This window comes from Hippoglossus hippoglossus, chromosome 4, assembly GCF_009819705.1.
Source record: "Hippoglossus hippoglossus isolate fHipHip1 chromosome 4, fHipHip1.pri, whole genome shotgun sequence".
Taxonomy (NCBI): Eukaryota; Metazoa; Chordata; class Actinopteri; order Pleuronectiformes; family Pleuronectidae; genus Hippoglossus; species Hippoglossus hippoglossus.
This window is the reverse complement of record NC_047154.1, coordinates 6,679,516-6,702,497: the sequence shown is the minus strand read 5'-3', so window position 1 is coordinate 6,702,497 and position 22,982 is coordinate 6,679,516. Positions and strand designations below refer to the sequence as shown.

At 41.7% G+C, this 22,982-nt stretch overlaps 1 protein-coding gene across 1 annotated transcript in view; it reads right to left on the bottom strand.

The window, feature by feature from the left end:
- Nucleotides 1-22,183, bottom strand: part of sh3rf1 (SH3 domain containing ring finger 1) — a 35,249-nt gene extending 13,066 nt beyond the window's left edge. Inside the window, exons 1-4 of the mRNA XM_034583195.1 lie at nucleotides 21,885-22,183; nucleotides 20,483-20,994; nucleotides 834-1,109; nucleotides 184-279 (exon numbers count right to left, since the gene is read on the bottom strand). Of these exons, the coding sequence (XP_034439086.1) occupies nucleotides 184-279; nucleotides 834-1,109; nucleotides 20,483-20,869 (759 nt within the window). The 5' untranslated portion in view covers nucleotides 20,870-20,994; nucleotides 21,885-22,183. The remainder of the gene's footprint in view (nucleotides 1-183; nucleotides 280-833; nucleotides 1,110-20,482; nucleotides 20,995-21,884) is intronic.
- Between the last annotated feature and the right edge of the window lie 799 nt (nucleotides 22,184-22,982).

The window sequence follows — 22,982 nt, the reverse complement described above, 5'->3', positions numbered from 1 at the left end:
AGACTGTGAATGTCTAAATCTTCAAAGACATCTTTAGTGGTTCTATGAAACATATGAGCTTTTCAAAAGGAAGCGGAGAATAATACACATTTTGCTCAAAGGATCTTGGCATTTTTATTTTTGTGTGGTATTTGCTTCAGAAAATATCGGTGAAATTGGGACATTATAGAGTGTTTTTCTTACCTCAACATATGAGATGGGAAATATTCCAATTTTGTCTCCCAGCATTCCCTCTGCCCAGTTTTCATCCACTCTGCGGATCACAGTCAGGATATCATCCTGAAAATTCAAGACAAAGGGTGGCATGAGGAATAACTTAATTAGGGATGATGCTCAGGAGAGAGTGTTTGTCATTCTTAAGGAACAAACACTGAACAGATATAATGAGGTGGGGACAATGTTTTACTAAAGGGAACATGCCCAGGAGTAAAAAACGCTGGGCTCTAAGGCATGAAATTATGTGTAAAAAAACTACTTAGTAAGCTTGTTTCTGCTTTTGCTTATGTGGCATTTCAACAAGCGATGACAAAACACAAAAGCATCAGTGTGACATTCACAGCTGGACAGATAGAACCACAACTACTGTAGTTAGGTTGTGCTCAGCTTTATTCAGCGTTCATTCTCTCCACCTAATTACAGTTGTTTATCAAGAAGTCTGGCTTGAAATCTACACCATCTCTCAGGGCGTTTTAGTCAACAACCCTCACATTCTAACACACACACACATAAATTCTGAAAATGAATGCTTAGAAGACAGTGTCAAAGTAATGAGAGGTATTTTTGTTTTACTGTTGAAACCACGTGGGAGAACTGAGGGTGTTATGCTGTCTCACCTTGGAGAAGGGTAGACAGTCCTTGTCTGCCTCCTTGTCTTTGAGCTCAAAGTCATACAGAGCTTTGCACTGAGGTGGTGGTTGTGGCAGCGGCTTGATGACCTGGACGAAGTTGGTGGGGAAGAAACCGTGGACTCCTCCCATCTCTCCGTGGTACCAGTTCTCATCCACTTGCCGGCGCAAAATTATGATGTCGCCCTTGGTGAACTTGAGGTCTCCTGGTTCCTTGCCATCGTAGTTGTAGAGCGCCTTGGCACAAGGGAGCTGGGGTACACCCTGAAAACAGAATGAAAGTAAGATGGAGAGAGGATTGAGTAAGAGAGATGCCAAGAAAATGTGCAACACACTGAAGACGGCCACTCAGTGTGCAGTGGATTTACACTGAAATGTGGACTTAAATAAATTTAACTGGTATGCATAGTATTTTTTCTTGTACAACAATAATTAAGGAGTTATGTGAACAATATCTAAAAATGCATTAGATGATAAAGACAAATTGTTGCGTTAAAATTTTTGATCACAAAGGTGGTGAGACAGTTCTGGGAAAATATCACGAAACAAGTCAAACAAATCAGCACAAATGAAGAAAAAATAATAAAATAAAAGATAAATGAATGAACTTAAGTATTATAACTTTAATAAAAAGATTTTTTTTTCTTCATTTTTGAAGTTAGTTTGGTTTTATGTTGTGAAACTGGGACAGAGGCTTAGTTCAAAGATGTAGGACTCATGCAAAATTAATTAACAATTGAAAGCACATTCTTCGAAAAAAGGTACAAGATCAGCGCTTGAGAGGAGCTGAATGGTTTTTTTTTACACTTCATACAAAAAGGATACAAAAATTGGTGAGTATGCGTTTCTCTATAGAGACAGTAAACGGTCCTATTTGTGCCCTGGAAGTAAAAGGGTCTGTGTTGTGTTCACAGTTTAAGTGTGATAAGCCTGTCTGATTCTCACTAGCTGACTAATGCCTTCAGAAGGCTCGGGGCCTTGTCCTTTTTATCGTGCAGAGGAAGGTTTTGTATCTCAGCCTGCTAGCCTGGAGTCCTGAAAGGCCCATTCAGGGAATGACAATCCCAGGAAAGAGGGACAGCGAGTACGGGGGAGTATCAGGATAGAGAAGCATCAATGTTCTCCATTCAGGGTGGGTGTCCATGAGGAAGGCTTCAATCCAAACCAAACCCCCACCCCACTGCTGTTAGACATCCTTCAGTGATCGGAATCACAAACACTACCAACTGACTGGATCTCAACTCTGGAACTGAAACTTTGCAGTTGACGGGGAACATAGAGCGTGATTAGAAAAATCTTAAGAACTACAGCGAATACAGGCAGGGTGAGAAAGTGAGCCGGAGAGAGAGGGGTTAAAGCAGAATATGGAGCAGGCTCTGCAGTCTTGTTAAAGGCTAATGAACCGTTTAAAGGCTCGGAAGAGAATAAAAGTACAGAATGAGGCGTGATGGTGAGCCAGGGTGACATTACCCTGCTGCAGAGAATCACACAGACTGAAGCACAGAGCCAATCGGTCTCTGGCTCGGCTGTTCCAGCCTTTGGGGAGAGAGAGGGGGGAGGAAGGTACTGAAGCCCCCTGCACACTGCACTGGAACTGTGCCTTCTTTCAGGGGGAAAACGAGGCTTTTGAGCCCACCCAGGCCTGGCAGGGAGTTCCGTGATGAAAATGCAAATGAAAGTGGAAGCGGTGCCATTTTTGTTTGGTTCAAGCTACACAAAACCAATGGGATCTAATTACATGGTAAATATGAAATGCTTGTCCCTTCAAAACTGTGAACTCTCTAAGCACTTGTTTGTACTCTGAAGCCAAGGCTAAATAAAACGTTAGTAGTAGCAGATCAAAGTCAGCATTGTTATATAATTACTTAAACACATGGTAAATGTGATTGTGCTCATAAAAGGTGTTAATAAATAAAGGCCTGAATGTACAAAACTCTATGAACAATATGTACTTACTATAATCTAACAACACAGAACAAACTCACTCCTGACAGGGTAATATGTTTTGGCCACACACTCCCATTGCCTACTTCTCAGCTGTTTTTTTATCTCCCTATTCTGCCCTCATAAAAGAAGGGTTGGCAGCAGAGTTACATTTCCAAGTCTCACTCGGCTTAACATAGTGAGAGGGAGAGAAAAGTGAGGGATTGGCTGCAGGGGCCTCTGGATGGAAGAGGTGGTGCAACACAAGGTAAAACTGGGGCTGGGTGATGGCTGTGGGGGTTAATATCCGGTTTGCATCCATGGAGACAGTGCTGTTGTGTCTGCAGCAGACCTGCATACATGAGCACCATAAGTCCAGACCAAACACCCACAATGAAGAGGAGGGGGGACTATGCTTCTAACAGGAATATACAGACATGAGCTATGAAGTTGCTACCACATAAATGCTAAGAAAAAGCCTTAGGACCGTTTCACCCCTTGGCCCTACCCCTACCGCTTGTTTTCGAGGGTTATCTTGCCCCTTGAAACAGAGTCACAAGGGGTAGTGGTTGAAATCTTCCCCTACGAATTGGGACAGCCCTTCAAGAAGCCATTACATTATCAGTAGTCGTCGATATAAAAACAGACGAGACAGTTTTGCCGGGGATATCATTGTAATAACATTGTTGAGATCTTAAATAAACCAATGCTATTGTTTGCAGTTACTAAAGTGACAAACCTATAATATCCAAATAACATCTATGCTAATGCAGGTGAAGCAATGATATTTGAAATTGAAAAGCTTGGATGTTCTGCATTATTTCACATATGAATCAAAAGCACACAGCTTCAGACGACTCGCAGTGGTCTGTAGACAACCCTGCCAGGATGCTTTGTTATTAGAGGAGCAGTTAAGTTCAGTAAAATCGCTGCTATTAGCAGGTTCAATCAAGTGCATTGTGTGTCTTCAAAGAGGGTTTATCGTGCAAAAAAAAGGATCGCTAGCATGCTAACTCTAGCGTGGTCGCAATCTTTTGTTTTAAAGTTGTTGTGAAAAATGTGACCATAATACATTGAAATTATATTAAACTGAGATATTACAATCATTATCGTAATTTTTAAATCCTAATTAAAGGAGAAACTACTACATTTGTTGGTCTCTCTCCCAGCTTGCCTGTGATTCGCAAGGCATTCTGGGTGCCACTACTTACGCAGTGAGGGTCTGAAAAATCTCAGTTTGGAGAGCTATAGAGCCCTACACCTTAGACCTACCTCTCCGTCCCAACAGGTATTGGGACAGCCTACGCCTACACGTGAATGTGCAAAACGAAGGGGAAGGGCTAAGGGGTAGGGCCAAGGGGGGAAATGGGATTGGGCCTTTCTCTAGCTTGCGAGCAACACAAGCACACACATCACAAGCACACACAGACACACATACACACACATCCTCCTTGCTTTTATCCCTTTTAAACCTTCCCCAGGGGCAGGGTGAGTCTGCATCAACTCTACATCTCTGCATGAGACTCTGCCACAGAATAAACCTTATCCTGAGTTCAGGCTCCAAGAGCAGAAAGCCACAACAAAAGACATCGACATCAGATAGCATTTTTCTGGTCAAGGGAGGGGCAAGAGCATTTTTTCTCCAATTGTTTTCAACATTTGTGGTGAAAGTTTACAAGAAGTTATAGAGCAGCATAAGCCACCATTGCTAGTCTAATGACAGTCTGCAAGCAATATCTGATGAGTTCTAGCCTCTTCAAGGACTTAAAGTACATGATTACCCACAACAGCAACAACCCACTTAGACCCTGGATAACAGCCACTGGCACTGGGTGACAAAGGGCTTGTGGGTCTCGGTATTGAGGACCCTTGTATGGCCTGATTATAATTTATTACAATCAGCACAATTTGAAAAAGTTTCATATCCATATAATAAAAACAGAATTAAAAACATATAATAATACATTCCAGCTAAAGATGTTCCGCCACCAGCATTGCCTCCGATAGTTAAAGGCATTGGAGTGTACGCAAATCTATGTACTGGTATACCAGTATCTTAGTTATACCCAGAAACAACTCCTAAACAGCAGTTGCACTGTACTGCCACTGGCAAGTAATGTTTTAGATTTTCAATAGTGCAGCGTTAGCTTCCGCTAGCTACAATGACAGCAATCTGGCAATATTTTTACACTGGAAAGTCACACAAGCTAAACAGCTACATTTACTGTATCCAGGACTTCAAAAGGAAACACTAGAGTTGCTATTTACAACACTAGAAATCTCAATGCATTTGAAATAGCATCACACTGTTTTCAACAGGTTTTTTTTAAAGGAATTGTTATTCATTTATAGATTTATTTAGATGAAGTTGTTGTTGCATTGCTTTATACAATTACTGTACTGTTTACAACCTAAAATGTCATTTATTTCTGTAAACTGTGGCTGCACACCTGTCTTAAGGAAGTAATAGTTTTATCCATCGGTTTTCTTTTTCTGTTCCGACTGTCAAACTAGATAATACGAGAAGGTCTATGGCATTTATTCTCTGTATGTATTTGTCTTTCAAAGGGTTTCACCTGAGCCAGGCCATAGAATAATGACAGCAATAATAATTTCCATACAGGGTAAGTAACATAGAGCTGATACAATACATCATACAATTATAGTTATTTTTTCAAATGCACTGGTATCAGATTGGTATGGTATCAGGAAGATGATGTTTTCTGAACACTTCTACTTCCTGCAGCCTGAAGTTCTCGAACTAGTAACATGTGTGCTATTAGCAGAGAAAAATGATTTGCTGAGTCAAATGTTTTGGTTTGCATTCTGCTTGACATGTGATAATCATGGTGAGGAGTTAAATGAATGTTATGAGGATTTACATGCAGCTGCTCTTAATATGTGAAGGGAGGGCAACTACAAAAAGACAAACATAATAATGAAATTGTTTTGTCAACTAAATATCTGTCCCGGATAATATTAAAGTAAACTTGCTTTGCCTTTTAACAACAATCTGGAGACAAACCATTTTAGAGTTTCATTCTCTACTGCAGCTTTACAGTATGGAACTAAATGAAGCTCACTAATGTGGAGCAGAGCAGGGGCCCTTTGCTGGAAACCAATATGCCAACGTTGCACCCTGAGTGACCCTTCCACTTTCACCACTTTCATTATAACATACTTTCTTGTAGTGGAGTGTTAATTCTTTGAGTGTGTGTATGAATGAGAGACAGACAGATTAAAACAGACAAAGACAGGGACTGGGAAAGACCGATTAGACTCAACGTGCAGAGCATCAGCTGGTGTGTGCAATTACCCTTGTATTGCAGATAATGCAATTAGGCCTGTGTGCTAAAGGGATTTGGCTGTTATAGTGTTCTCTTCCACAGCACTGGATTATAACTGAATTACCCAACTGTTCTGCTCTACAGCACAACCAAATGTCAACAACCAGTGAGCAGACAGGCATAAAAACACAATGCTTGCATGCATTTGGTGCCATCGAGGTAGGACGAAGTCAAATGGGGATAATTACACTAACAGTTTTCCTTGACGCAGTAACATTTGTGAGAAACAATTTAAAGACAAAAATAAGCCTCCTGTAGGGCTGACAAACAAAACAGCTCAACAAAATCACAATAAATTATAAACCTTCACTCTGACAGCAGCTTCTCTTAACAGCTAAAACGCCACGGGTACAGTTAACTTTTGCTCCCTCAGCAGTTCAAAGGTTGTGTGTAATCACAGTAGACAGAACTTCACCTGCTATGCGTAAGTGCCAGACATGACTCCACTCCCATATGGACACCTCCAGGATCTATGCAGGGGGTGGAGACTGAACAGGGGTCCTACTGACAAAACAGTGTGTACTGGGGGGTGTAGTCTGTCTGATTTGCCCTTCTACAAACATCACTGAGCCACTGCATGTCAGACGTTCAACCAGAGAGAGCACGAGCAGCATCTGCCACACTGACCAGGTGGTCTTAGGGGATCTTACTGTTCATTAGCAAGTCGCTGTTTACGAAACATGTTGCCAAACAATGTTGCACAACCATTGACACGTAATGGGAGGTAATAACTTCATGGGCTGTCTTGATACCATTAGAGATGGATTAGTTTAAATTGATTCCTAATGGCCTGTTTAATGACCACTGTAAAGCAGGCTTCTTTTCCAGGCTTAATATCTGAGGGTTTATTTGTGTGCAATACAGGAAATGGGCTACAGACAAACAGTGGTAGACAAAATGCAGTAATATCAAGTTTGTGAAAGCCAGTAACAGAAGGAGATCATTCCAAGATGTTATCATCAAAAGTAGCCAAGCGTGCAATTAGGTGATCGATAATATTCACAAAAATCTGAGCTTGAGTTTACAGTTGTGTTTTGGGAATGTGATTTTGATGCATTGTCCCCTCTATTAATTATTTTATTTTACATATTTACAGAGATATGTTTATCGATGGTGGTTTTTCTCTGTATGTTGGCCCTCTAAGATGTTTGCAACATGTCCGGGGTGTACCCCGCCTCTCAACTGGGACTGGTTCCAGGCCCAATTTTTTTGTGGTGTATTTCGGCGGCCCATTTGAAACATATTAGACCAGATTTCTGCTGAGTAATTTCTGTGTTGTGAAGTGGCCTTTCTTCTCTATTGGGTGAAACAGGGGTGAGCAATGAGAGCCGTCTTCTCTTTATCCCTGATATTCAAAATCTTCCATTAAAACTAAATGGGTTGCATGTTCAAAAAGCATGAACATGAGGCTCACAGGGATTATAACTCCAACAAGGATAATATATAAATACGATATTCCAAACTTTCACTCTGACATTTAAATAATGTTTTCACACAGAGACTTTCAGATAAGCAGCTCTTCTCACAGCAGATCCTCCTGACACGGCGTACTCATTTGGAGCTGTTGTCTCCCTTTCACTTAGACAAAAGAAAAACTTCCACTCTCTGGTTTCTATGGAAACTCCACATAGGATCACTTTTTGGGCTATTTATGGGTCTCTTGACAGTGCAGTGAATCTTATGAAAGAAAGTCTTTAAGAATCCAGCCAGTGTCCATTTCTGGGAGAGGGTGCAGTGATGAGGCCCAGGGTAGTGGTTAAGTTAATGGGCTATCACCTCCCAGAGATAGTTAAACATTTTGGTAAATACTCTTATTTGCTTTCTTGTCTAAAATTGAATTAGATCAATACGTCTCTTGTCACTAGGGATGCACAATATGGATTCTTCCGGCCGATACCGATAATTACATGCTTCACATCGCCAATACCGATAATAATTTCACGTTTCTTAAAAAGAAATCCATAGCCTTTAGTTTATGCACACCTTAGGATAAAATTGCTAAAAATAGTAAGCAAATATATGAATTAATATTCCATTGTTAACACTACAAAAAGTGTTTGTTTAGTTTTTTAGTGAAGTACATCAGAAAATTTCAAACAACTTGAGGAAAGTTTCTCTTTCAAAAGAATTTAAATTCAATATTTTGACATCTCAAAAAGACATGTTAATGTATTAAAATAGTAATTCAGATAAAATACTGAGCTGAAAAGCTAGTCACCAGCAGCTTGAAGTTTAAGAGTTTGTAAGCTTATGTTTTCACCTGGTAAATTTAATAAAGATGCTGAAAACCACCAGTACCATCTCTGGCTGTGTGTGGGAGACCCCGGTGGCTATTGCACGGAAAGGCAAGCGGAGATGGCGCTGGTAACGCTGGCTGCAAGCACCTCGTATTCTCGCCAAACATCGTCGTCACGATGAAGGACTCTAAGGTGACTTATGAGATTGGTAGTGTTAAAATGTTACCCCCTCTCGGAACCTTTGCACATTTGTTGTAAATTGCAATCCTACAGTCGCTCTCAGAAAGTGTGAAAAACTTCCACAACGGCAACGCAGTTTTCAGTGCAGACGTAAACACATCACACAGGTATGGACAGGCACGGATGTATGACGTCATGAGCGCAACCAGGCACGCTGTGTTTATCGGACGATAATATATCTGACTGATATATATTGTGCATCCCTACTTGTCACTGCATTTAATTAATAAAACTATAGCCAGTTGGCAGTTATCTTAACTTATCATAAAGACTGGACACAGCGAGAAGTAGCTAGCTTCTGACAGTCCTTCTGACAGTAGAGAAGCGTTACTGCAACAGGGTATTTGTTGCATTTTGATAATGCCCTCAAATCAAAATGTCAAATTCAACTACGAAGTTTCACCCAGCAAATGTTCAACTTGTGCATGACCCATTAAAGGGATAGTTAATTATCAGAGGACATATCACGGTTTCGCAGTTTTCAAGATTATCGATACTATAGGAGGATAAAGACACACAAAAAGCAATATATAGCTAATAATATAGCTAATGACAACAATGACGATATCAATGATGAAGATTCAGACCAAGACAATGTTTCCCTTGTCTCGCTGAGCAAGTCTGTTAAGCTACATTCACACTGCAGGCTCAATTCAGATTTCTCTAGATATTTTTTTTTTTTTAATGTAGCTGTTCACATTATCTTTTAAAATGTGGCCAGTATCAGACTCCAATGTGAACTGGTCATTGCCCTGATGTGACCCACTTGCACAGAAGAACAACAAGAGGTGACAAGCAACACGCTGTGTAATAAACATGGAGGCCACAGATGGGAGCGTTACGGTTTGATTTTTCTTTTAAAATGCTTTCAAACACAGAGCGCTTAAAAAGTGTCCCAAAGCCGATTTGAAAAGGTCAGATTCCATCTGATTTATGTCATTAAACAATCAAATCTCGGTCACATGGGGAAAAATCTGATTTGGGCCACTTGGGTATGCAGTGTAAACGTAAAGACACATGTTTGAGGAAGAGGAAGGGTGGATCTCGGAGTTTTTTCTGGCTTTTTTTATTGTTGTTTTTCCAATCGTGTTTATTTTATGAAATTATATATGCAAGAAAATGTCTCTATCTGCTTCAGAGGCTGAGAATTTTTTTAATGAACATTGGTAATTCTGTCAGCTCTTCAAAAAACCCTCAGGTTTTAGCGGGTTGTTCTCAAACAATCCTTAGGTTTTAGAGGGTGTTTCTATTGCCACCTCAGACAAATCATATAACCTATTAAGACCTATTTATGTGATCAGTGTGTATCACTGACAAAAAAAAGACATTTCCATTCTGGTAATGTTGAGCCAGACTGGATTTTTGACATTTGACAACCTTGAGTATTTTTAGTTGGAACACACTCCACTGAGCAAGCTCCTCAATTTAATAAACAGAAACAAGCAGAATAAAAAAAAAAAAACAGCGATCAAGTATACTGGACTTAGTATACTACTCAGCCTCAGTGTAGTAGAATTATTTATTGACTGTGTTTTGGAAGGAATGAAAGAGGCAATAAGCCATTCAAGCTTTCCAAGAGCTTTACTCTATTATAAAAATCACCGTGCTTGTTTGTTTTCCTCACTACACATTGAATGAGGTCCCACACATTAGTCTACAGGCACGCAACACTCAGTCTGGAGGCCAGATGGAAGCTTGGATCACATGTGAGAAGAACAGGAAGTTTTCAAAATCCCTCGAAACTGTCCTCCTGTTCCTCCTCGTTTTCCTGGGTCAGTGAAGGCATCTCTCAGTCAGCCTAATATGTATAAATACTATGAGAGACAATCTGGTCCCCTGCGTGCCAGTTACAAAACACATCTCAGGAGTAACCACTCACTGACCTCAACAATCTACAGTTTTACTGCCAGTTCCTGACCTTTGCTGTAGCTCGGGGGCTCATGTGAATCCGGGTGCTAGTCTATGATCAAAGCCATCCGTCTCAAAGTTGGGGTACTAGCCCCATAAGGCTGCCATGTGCAAAACCAGAAACTACATAGGGATTTCTGTCTTATGGTGGTAGGGTCTATAAAAACACATACAATGAAGACATTTCTGCGCTGAGCACAGCATAAGCTGTAGATTAGTCAATCGGAGAGAAGTCATTTCAGCAGGATGGGAGTATGGATTTGTGGGGGGAGCAAATGCACACACTGTACACCTCACACATGCTGTTTTCATAAAGCACTTGTGTGTTTTGGGTGTATTGGTTGGCTCTACTGTGAAAAATTAAATTACACTGAAGCACTTGAGCGTGAACTGGCACACAACTATGTGTAGGCTTCTGTGCCGGCTTTCTTTACCTGGCTGGCCTCAGATGAGGGGTAAAAGCTGGTGCTGGGTGGCCCCTGTATCACTCAGTTTGCTTGTCTGACCAGAAACCTCAAAGAACAGAACTCTGAGCGTTACAAGAGGAGAGCTGGACAAGGCCGTAGAAGGGCATCAACCCAGCAGCAGGACCAGTATCTGGTCCTTTGTGTGAGGAGGAACAAGAGGAGCACTGCCAGAGCCCAACAAAATGACCTCCAGCAGGCTACTGGTATGCATGTTTCTAACCAAACTGTCAGAAACAGACTCCATGAGGGTGGCATGAGGGCCCGACATCATCTAGTGGGACCTGTGCTCACAGCCCAGCACCGTGCAGCTCGATTGGCATTCGCCAGAGAACAGCAGAATTGGCAGGTCCGCCACTTGCGTCCTGTTTTCTTTACAGATGAGAGCAGGTTCACACTGAGCACATGTGACAGGCGTGAAAGAGTCTGGAGACGCTGTGGTGATCGTTATGCTGCCTGAATAATCATCCAGCATGACTGGTTTAGCGGTGGGTCACTGATGGTCTGGGGAGTCATATCCTTGGAGGGCCGTGCAAACCTCCATGGCATAGCCAACATTACCCTGACTGGTGTTAGGTACCGGGTTCAAATCCTCAGAGCGATTGTCAGACCTTACACTGGTACAGTGGGCCCTGGGTTCCTCCTGGTGCAGGGCAATGCCCAGCCTTGTGTAGGCAGTTCCTGGATGATGAAAGCATTAATGCAATTGACTGGCCCACACATTCTCCTGACCTAAATCCAATTGAGCACCTATGGGACGTTATGTATTAGTGTATTTGACGCCGGCCAAGTACCACCACAGACTGTCCAGACGCTCACTGGTGCCCTGATCAGGTCTGGGAGAAGATCCCCCAGGACACCATCCTCCAACTCATCAGGAGCATGCCCAGACATTGTTGGGAGTGCATACAGACACATGGAGGCCATACCCACTACTGAGTCACATTATTAGTTGCTGTGATGAATTTCACGCAAGTTGGATCAGTCTGTGAGTTCAATTTTTTACTTTGATTTTCGGTGTGGTTTTCACATGCAGAAATAATTTATCAGTGCAATGCTATTCTTACTTTCCTATGTCTGCAAGTCCTTGTCTACACTACTGCAGATACTTTTTGAAAGGATATTTTCTGCCTAGTTTTTAAAAAAGATCTGTCGAATGCTCATTACCCAACAGTGGGCGTGTGTGAAAAAGCTGTGTCATCATTGTTTCCCAAATGCTGTTTTACATGGAAACATGGAAACACAGAAACCAGAGTTTTTTGGAAAGCATTTGTAAAAATCTGTATCAGTGACTTTGTTTTGTAAATATCTGCAATAATGTGAACAGGGCGATAAATAAATTAAATTTTGTTTGAGTGACTTGTTAAAATGCTTAAAAGACAACATTAAGAATTCAGTCCAACAAATACGAAATAAATGAGCATGGTGTCTATTTGGTATTTATTTATTTTAATGTGTAACACTTTTTGAATATCAAAACCTCTGATCATGTTGAGAAATAATTCAAAAATAAACCGGAGACAAGTTGATTTAGACTTTCACAGTTGCATTGAAAAAGAAACGTTTTCATGTGACGAAAACAACTCCTATAACCAACAGAGTAGTTAAGTAAAAAGCATGGTTTCAATCTGTGATTAGACTATAAAATCTTATCTAATAGATATTTAACAACATGGATTAGCACTAAGAGAGGTGTTGCACTGAGGAAGTTAGCTTGTATCTAAGCTACAGAGGGATTAGTTCACAAATGTCACAGTATCTGCGTATTGAGTAGCAGTCAATATGAGCTGAATACTAAGCATTTCCTCACATTACTCTCCACTGTGCTGGTGAAAGCGTGCAGTGTCTGTGGCCTTTTGTTTCTCTTCGTCTTTCAGGGTGAGCCACCTGCTCTGCTCTACATAGGCTGACTTCAATTTACTCAGGGTGTTGCAAGTTGACGGTAAATCTGACAAGGAAGTGGACACTACCTACTCAGTAGAAACGTTAATAAAACTGAAGATGTAACTGCTGTCTACCAGTTATCTATGTTCAATATCTGACTGTCTCTCACATGCTTATGCTTATCTTTCAATTGTCCAGTGTTGCATGTCAGAGTAGTGGGCTACTGAAGATCATTTGCTTGCATTGGCTTTTTATACTCCTCTACAGTGGACAAACAAAGCCAGGATATTGACACAGTAATGGCAAAGGGCCAAGGCACAAACACTGCATCTGTTCTCTCTGACTCAAGACGCAGCACAGCACTGGCCATTTTTCACTCTCTTTAGAAAGTGTGTGAGCGTGTTTGTCCATTCCGCCCTCTACTAGACCCAGATGTAACATGTAGCTGCTGACTTTCCTTCACCTCCACTCATTGCTAGGTGAGGCATCACGTACTGTAGTGACAGTGTCAAGGGGCAAATCTGAGAAACTGAGTTTGGGGCCTTCACTAGTTTCTTGGTCCTCAAGACTAGAGACATTTGACAAGCAGATAATTCTGCTGGCACACATTTGCACTACAAAATATCCAAGGCTGCTGTGTTAACTTGGCCCACAGTAATACCATTACACACTGGGTAGAAAGGAGACAGAGGCTAGTGCCTCTAAAACTAATCAGGATGTCCATGTACATGAAAGCTAATAGGCCTCTCCTCAACACGATCAGCATGAAAATCAAACCTTTCTACTACAGAGGACAGAAAAACAGGCAGATTGCTTCAAACATGCTGCCGATTTCAACTCAGGTCTGCTGTCATAGGTCTGTTTGTGTACTACTACTACACACCTCTGTTTTTGTAGGTGTCTACCGAATAATGTACCCTCATGGATCTAAAATGAGTCGGTGACTCATTTAAACAAACATTGCCCTGGATTTGTCAGGCCAAACCCTCAGAGGCCAAGGTCTGTGTTTGTGTAAAACAACTCAAAGTACATTTACCTCTAATCAGAACAGTTGGTTTGGATAGGAGGTGTGAATAGAAACTTCTAGTCAGCGTTTGTGGTAGGATGTGAGCACAGAAAACCCCCAACTCCATCAGACCCAAGTCTTTGTCAGGGCTCTCTCCATTCAAATCCACCTCAATAATTAATCAAACACTGTCAAGACCAGAGACCCCACACATGTGGCATAACTGAGAACACAGGCTTTCAGTAACCATGGTTTTCAAGATTTTGGCATTTACTTGCAAAATAATAGAGGATTTTCATTTTCTAACCAATGGAAAAAGAGACTCAAGTGGAAAAGCAACACCTTGTTTGAGCTAAAAGGAATTTATCAATTATTTGATCAACAGAGGAATAATCTGCAACTATTTCAATAATTGAATTCTTTCCTCTAACAAAAATTTGAATATTTCACTGTTGTAGCGTTTTAAATGTGTGTTGTTTATGATAACTCAATAGTTTTGAATTTTTTTTCTTACAGCAAAAAATAAAAAACATTTAAAGATGTCACACAAGTTTTAGAAAATGAATACCTGGCAGATAAATCAATGAATACATTTTTTTATATTTATTAGTTGCAAACCTGATATAATGATAAAACATGAGGACAAGGAATCTTAACATTTTTCTCAATGACAGACTAACAACCTAAACTATAAACTTATGCTTTGGGGAGCAGTTTGTAGTTGCCGAGAGTGTTGCCTTTATGAATACTGTTCTGACTCCAAATGTGTGTGCTATAGCAACTCGTTAAATGTGGACAGAAAGAAGTATAATGTCCGTACAAAGCAGATATACAAAAAAAACATATTCGCTTCAAGTTACAGTATGCAACAAATCATCGCCTCTTCATTCTTTGGGCTCAGTAGCGGATACCCAGCGCATTCTCACAGCTTGGACAAAGACGTCACTCAGGGGACAAATGCAGATTAACTGCACCTCTGGGCCTCAAAGAAAAACAGGAAACTTTTAAGCACATGGCAGCGCAACAAATACACACGGATTACAGAAGAAAAGCTAAAGATCTGATGAAAACATTTGAAAACATTTGATAAAATCAGTTTTCCCTCATCTCAGGAGGCGATTTGGGACCACACATCTCTCTCACTTAGTAGCAGGGTGAGCCAGAGGCAGCTTGAAGGTGTATCAAGAGCCGGTAATAGCTATATGGTCAGAGGTCAAACAATTGAAAACGAGACTCCCAGCACATCGTGATTCTGCCTAAGGGATGGGAACTGAACACTTAACATGCCAGCAGTCAAACGGCCCATGGATGACCAATCCTGTCCCACCAATGACAACACAGGTTGAGAGGTCAAACTGTTCTGTTAAGGCCAGACAGGTATTCAGGGCACCTTGGGAATAGGGGAGGGACACAATGGGACAAAGGTCCAACAGCTGACAAAACAGTCAAAGGAATACATTCCACTGAAAATACTATAACAATTTGGTGTCAATGCATAACACCCAAGCCAGGAGTCTAGTTGACATAAATGCTTTTATATTACTGGTGTAAAGTGCATTGGTATATGAGAAGAAGCACACACAACGTTGTCTGTTAAACAAACAGTTGGTACACAAAACTTTTTTTCCTGCGGAACTTGGCCACTGGACCACACACATAAAACAAGCACTAAAGACAGGCTTTTGCAGGCCCCCACAGGTGTGATAGCACTGTGGTAAAGAAGGTCATTGCTGCATCCCTTACTATTGTCACGCTGACAGACGTAGCAGGAGATGAGATATGGACAGAAGAGGCAGGGAGGTGTGGGCGACTGGCAAATGTGGCATTTTTGGCTGCTGGACCACCCAGAATTCGAACAAATGTTACCACTCCCTTGTTAACAAAACCTACACAATAAGGTTGAATGTAATCATCCGTTCACATAGACATGTAGACAGCCCAAAATAGTCCAAAAAGTGTTGGCCAGGTGGCTAACACTTTGTAAGTATATGAATCAAGGCTTGCAACCAGATACAACTGCTGCAGCTGAGTGTGCCCCGAGGCTTTCAGATGCAGAGGCACGTCACTACACATACGATAATCACCTGATGCACCCACCTACTTAATGCATGTGACAGATACAAAACTCAACCATCCTTTCAATCAACAAAGTAACCTGTGAGATGAAAAATAACATTGAAAGTCTAACTTCCACGAACACACAGAAAGTAAACAGAAATGCGTGTTGATACTTTAAGGAGCTTTCATGGAGATGGTGCATGTGAGCTGGCAAGTGGGACGAGACAAGACAAGCCCAGTGTTTAGAGTATAAACAGTGACCTGCAACCACTCGCACACAAAACATAAAACAGCCTACTCTGTCATAGGAGATGGAACAAAACAACGTAACGTTTCCTTACACGTGTCTGGAAAGTCTTGAAAGCCCAAAAAGACATCAAAAGGCAGTCACCCCTCATCAGGGGAGCAATGTTTCACTACAACGAGGAGGCCGTGGCTGCACCTTAATCACAGGATTAGGTCTTTTGAACGTCTCCCCGGGAATTACGTAAACCCATACATGGGGAACAGTAATTTCACACAGCATAACAGACCACTTGCGCTGGTTTTCACAAAACATTGTAAGAACTGTTAGGAATGTGAGAATTGCAAATAGGTGTGAAAGTGATGAAGAATGTGTTGGGCAGTGCAGTAGACTGCAATGTTAACCCGTCCAAGTACCCCTCTTGCCCACTGCATGATCAGATAGGCTCCACTCCACGATTGGTGGCATAAGAAATGGATTTATGAATCATTTTCTGGGTTACAAAGTTCTATATCTGTGTTCACAACTTGGTATTGTAAAATCCCTTTTTAAATCAACCTTTTGATTTGATTTCTGGATACTGAAGTCACAAACTATGCATATGAAAATGTAATTTACCATCTGGCATGGAAAACCTGCACTTGTCAAAAAAAAAAAAAAAAACAGACTTAAGGTAAGGTTTATTAGATAAATGTGTAAAAATACATAGTGGCAACCAGATGTAGACACTGGTCGTTGTACAAAGTGTTGCATTTCTTCAGAATGAGAGTCAGCAGTCAGAGGAGAATGGGGAGCAGTGCCAACTCACTGTCTAATAAACTCTAATCTCATTAGACCTTTAACAGGCTCCAGCCTGGATTTAGACAGCCAGGAGGGAGTAAGTACATGGCAGAAATATGGGGGAAATACAGCCTGTGTCTCATAAGAGAAAATTACAGGTGGCTCCAAAATCCCTGACACGCACTGTCAAGAAGGTCACAGCTACTTGTAGACGTCCGTGGGAAATACAGAGGAGGCCAGAGTAAAGTGTGAGCATGTGAGTGAGCAGGAACCAACAGACCAAAGCCCTTTTTGAAAAATTCCCAGTGGAAAGAAGCAGGACCAGTTTGCCAGTAAGTGGGCGGTGTGAGGATGTAATGATGGGTTTCTGACGCGCAGGCAGAGTTCAGCCAGCCGGCCGAGAGGAAAGGCTTCAACAACAATATGATGTCATCAAAGAGGGCCAGTGTGACTCATCAACCTCAGACAAGGGAGGTGCACAGGAATTTTAATGAGATACCTCAACATATGGAAGCCATAAACAACATTCTTCTTCTCTAAAGAAATGATTCAACTACAAATGACAGGTCAAAGCACCCCTTAACTTTATTTTTAAAATAACTGAGGAGAAAAAAATAGACACTGAACAACTTCCTTCGATTAGTAAAAGGTCAATGCTATCCGTTTGTCTAGAATTCATTCAGTGGATTTAAAGATAATGAGAAATAATGACAGGTGTAAGGGGCAGCAAACATGAGGCCTATACAAAGGAGAAGCTTCTCATGTTTAAGTGCTCATTAACAAAGATGAGACAATGACCTAATTAAATCCCCAGGAGCTTAGGAAAAAATAGTGTCTCATTTCCCATCAACTAAACACACAAGACAGTCACACACATACCAACATGCTCACATCTAACAAGTAAAACTCCACCACATTAGCATTATTTACATATTAGGGCTCTAAATGTAATCTAAACTCTGGGGCTAATGTGTAACACCATTCAAAATTAACACTGAAGCTTTTATGACGAAGGCAGAAATGATCATAAAAGAAGCTCTATTTTAAGTCTGTGGGTGTACAGACTCAACTCTGCAGGGGACCACTGATAACTGAAGACATCCACAGAAATCTCTCTCTAATTCTTCTTCCCTCTCCCTTGTCTGCTCTTGCCCCTGAATTACATGACTCCTGAACCCTGACCTTTGACTTCCAGACAGCTCCAATGGCTTTACTCGCTCTCACACAAACATTCCACTGAGCTATCTGTTCTCAATCTGTGTGAACAAAATACTGTGTTATATGAGTCAACAAAGGGGGCGAGGGGAAGACAAAACATTAATGTAACGCAGCACCATGTAGGTGAGTCATCAAACTGACTGTGAAGGGGCCAGACAACCACAGTGCTAAATTCAAGACAAACCTTTTTATTCCCCTCATCAAAGGGATGCCAGGGCTGAGTGTCAAACAACTGGTGCAACCTCGGAAATAGTAAGAGGAGGGGCAGAAAGCTGACTGTGTGAGATTACTCACTAAACATTTGACCCTTTTGGTCCTGATGACTTTGCTTAACACTCATCAGCTTCTGTTACTGGTAGCCTTCCATGCACACACAATCTCTTTTGGCCACTCTACAAGTGTCGTTCAGTCTGCAAGATCAGAGGGAACCCGAAACAAAACCCTGTTGTGCATCTGTCAGGCCAATCTCCCCTCCCATCCATTCTCTGGCCATATAACAACTAGAGGTGGAGCTCTGCTTGAACAGGGGACACAGCACTAGAGGAAATGCTTCAAACCTTGAGAGACCCCTTTCAAAAAATAAAAAAAGATAAATAAAAAAATCTGGGAACAGACATGAGAAGTAGGACAATAAAGAAGTGGAACTAAGGGAGTCACCCGGGGGCAGTGAAGCGCTCAGTCCCAGAGAGGCACTAGCCACAGATCAGGCTGGGCAATCAGCAAGAGCTTTGATCTCCACTTTTAATGTTCTGAAAATGTTTCACCTGCACAGCCATGTCTTTTCTTGCTCACTGTCATCAGCAGAATGCCTCAGGACCACAGAAAAGACTTGAGAGATGCTTATTAGTCTGTAATATGACATCCAACTATATAGTTGGCAATGCAAGGAAAACAGCTTCTGAATGTACTTCATTGTACAAAACATTATATAGTGTGTGCATGTCGGAGCATTGTACCCTCCGTGCCTACACCGAGAAACAGTAATCAGCTGTCTTAAAAACAGAGTGGTGAAATAATTTGGCGGTTTCAAGTGTCCAACATTTTTTTTTTATCACCGACAAGCAGGCTTTTCAGAGTCGGGGGGAATTCCGCAATGCACAAACAGCTTTGAAATGAGCATGAATCCTCTGAAGTGATAGAATGGCAAATGAGGCGGGTCCCTCAGTAGTGTTTTTAAGCAAGGTCTCTGATCTTCGTACCTGCATGGCTAAGCAGATTCATTATCAGCACTTTGACATTCCAGTGATTCTACATAGGACCTTGACCTTTTCATCTACCCTATCCTCCTCATGTGGAGACCACAAAAGCTCAAAGAGGGGCCTGTGGGTATTACACATTTTTTTGTCCCCCTCACATTTTTTGCAGCCTGGTTTTTGTAGTCATGCAAGAATACCATTGAGAATATTATCTTAAGCTTGATGTGAATACATTTATAGCAACAAATGTAAAAAAAAAAAAAAATGCAGGTGTATAATATTATTGACAATGATTTCTCTGGTGTCAAAATGTTCCTGGAGTGTGCCGCATATATTTCTATTCCAAATAGTGTGGTCATCTCAGGGAAACCAGCATATACACACATAAAGGCTTGAGTTTTTCAACTGAAATGTAGAAGCAAGAATTTAATGGGTATGGATTTTCCCATAAAGAAGTGCAAATAATACTGAGATCTGTTTTTTCAAAAAGCACAACACCAAAGCAAGACCATGATATTTGCTGTCTTCAGCACTTACTTCAATTTTCTCTACTTACATAAAAAGGGGATCTAATGTGTTATTTTAATGTATCCGTGTGTATAAAAAGCTTATCCCTTTCTCTCATTTATACACAATACTGTTGATAAACAGGCTCTTAGCATTTCACGATTTTCTCCTGCTTCTCCAACGATACAATTCCTCTCAGTACTGCAGACAGAACAACCCTGTAGTCCCACTCTGCATTTCTCACGTACATTCACACACAACTCTACAGCAAGATCTCAAGTGAAAGAGCGATTTTGGCATACAGCATTGTCAGCAGCTAAGAAACAACTGTGAGTCCTTCTACAAGAAAAGGCCCGGCTGCGGTCAGTGCAGGGAGCAGAATCATTTGTTGGCTAGACTGCTCTCAATCACTGCCATTACTAATGTTGGGCTGCTAGTCAACTGGCTGGCTTTTGGATCACCATGATAACAGTTAATCCACAGCAAAGATTAGAAGGGCAGTAATGCAACATGCTGCTTTTTAATCCACACAGATTTTCTCTGTTTTGTTTCAGCTTGACCCCAACAATGGGAAACACAGATTCATGCTCAGTGATCCATGTGTAGTCACTGTGAGTGTACTTACACGGACAAGGGTGCTCTTAGCCTGAGCTCTCTGGGGTTGTGCTCCTGGGGTGCCCTGGTCCCTGGTGCCCTGGTCTCTGCCGTGTGCTCTGGCCACGGCTCCAGACGTACCATTTGTGCAGGCTCCAACCCCTGGACCAGCCCGACGAGGCCTCTGCTTGATGCCATCCAACAGGCGCACAAGGAGTATGTTGCTGGGGAGTTCATCCACAGCACACTCCACCAATGTCCGGCACTCTGGGCAACGCAGCTCTCCACGCGAGCCTAGAATACCTTGGAGGCATCTGCGGCAGAAGGTGTGCTGACAGGGAAGAACCTTTGCCGTGGCGTCCAGCCGCTCCAGACAAACGGGGCACTCAAGCAAATCCAACAAGACTGACTCGTCCATTCTCTGTGTGTTCTGCCTTGACTTCAGCAGAAAAACATGGTGCAGATAAGGTTGTTGTTTGGAAGCAGGAGCAGCACTGTCACGTCACACCCATACCTCGGCTTTGGCCATGGCATCTGCATCAGCTACAAACGAGGGTAAAAACACGGATATTAATCAACTGTAAATAGGTCATAGTGGGCACACAATAGAGATCACATATGGCAGACACTGACTAATGAAGCTTCATGTGTTGAGCATGAGGAATGATATATTTAAATTTCCACAAACAAAAACTGACACAATAAGGTCACATTTAATACGACAGCTAACCGATGAGCTGACGGCACTTGCAAAACACAAAACTACCGCCCTGTAGTCTGCCATTAGATTACAGAACTAACTGATCTAACTGGTAACTGATCTTAGATCATTGGAACTAAACACGTCCATAGTCGCGACTAAAGACACAAACCTACAGCGACGATGCAACAGAGAAAGACTGTGATTTATCCATCAAGAGGGAAAACGGAGAGTAATTTACACAGATGGTAGTCAACACACTTCATCAAGTGACTAAATGATTTTGACCAAAGTCAGATGGTTGTATCGCACATTATAAACGCTGACATCACAGGAAGCCGCGTAGATGATAGAACACAAATGTTTCAGGCTTGTACGACAGTAGCGTAACGTTACTCCGGAAAAATGTCAATATTACGTAATACCCAACAGCACGGAAAACGTGTAGTAAAACTTTTGTGGCCTTTTTCTGCCTGACACTGGACGCATTAGCCTTTAACCGGACATGAGTGAAATAAAATTATAAATGCGCATATTAAAGCAAGTTTGTTAGCAACCACCGCTCGCTAGCGAGGAGGCTGCTTCAACGTTATAAGCTCATAAGTAACTAACGGTTAGAAGTTTCTTAAAGCGTTCACACTTCACAAAAACATGTCCACAACTTCTCCGGCGTATTATAAATTATTTGTAAAACTTGGAAAGTGGTTCCCACAGTAAACGTAATTGAGCTTACCTCTTCGAAAACAGGACTCCTCCTCTTGTTGCTCCGTATCTCCCAATTTTTTTTGCCTCCCTGCTAACGTTACTAGTTAGCGAGCTACCTGGACTCTTGGTGAGCACTTACCTGGAGGATTCAACTCACAAATACTGTTGTTTAGTCTTTGGACACGCACGACGTGTACTGTAAACACGCGCCTGTCATGTAGTTAAGTAAAACACAAGTGATAAGCACACAGGCGACACAACGCAACTCCGACCACAGTGAGCGCCATGCTAGTTACGCTACTTGTGTCCTGCTGGACCGTGCAGCTGGAAACAAGCGGAGAGGGGGAAGGGGTGTGCGCTTCAAGTGCGGCCGGGTAAGTGGGAAATTAAATGATTCGAGCACGAATTGAGGAGGTAATTTAGCCGTAACCTTTTGAAAATGAAATAAATAATACCCCATGAATATTTAGTTGTAAGAAAAGAGAACATCTACTCATTTTATTACTCGAGATATCACATTTCCGACCGAATTGAAGTCGTAGTAGAGTGCGGTGGAAGCTCAAATTTCCGAGGCACACCATAAGGCGGCGTCAAAAGGGCGTGACTGCTGTGTGTCGTTTAATGACATGTAATGAAGGATGGGACAGAAACAGCATCTTTCCCAACACTCACTGGGAAATAACTCGTTTTCAGTTCAAATGTCATGTCAGCAACAGACATGTGTGGCTCAATGGAAGCCAGCACTCCTGAGACTACAGTCAAATGCTGCAGTGACTCAAATTACCATCGATATATGTTTTTTTTTTCTGTTGCATCAGCACAGAGACCTTCTGACATACTGCTCTGCAGACGACAACAAATGGTCCTCTTACACACTTGGATTCTTATCTGTGCAATATGCTGTGGCTATATTTGTACCAGAGAGTGAATAGGGACATCTAGTGGTCTATGTTTTAGTCCTGGGACAACAAACTAATACAGGACATACAGGATGTAGATGTTACATCTATCTATCTATCTATCTATCTATCTATCTATCTATTTATCTATCTATCTATCTATTTATAATCTCTCTCTATAAATTAATGTCTATCTCTATATCTCTCTACTGATCTCTCTCCATCTT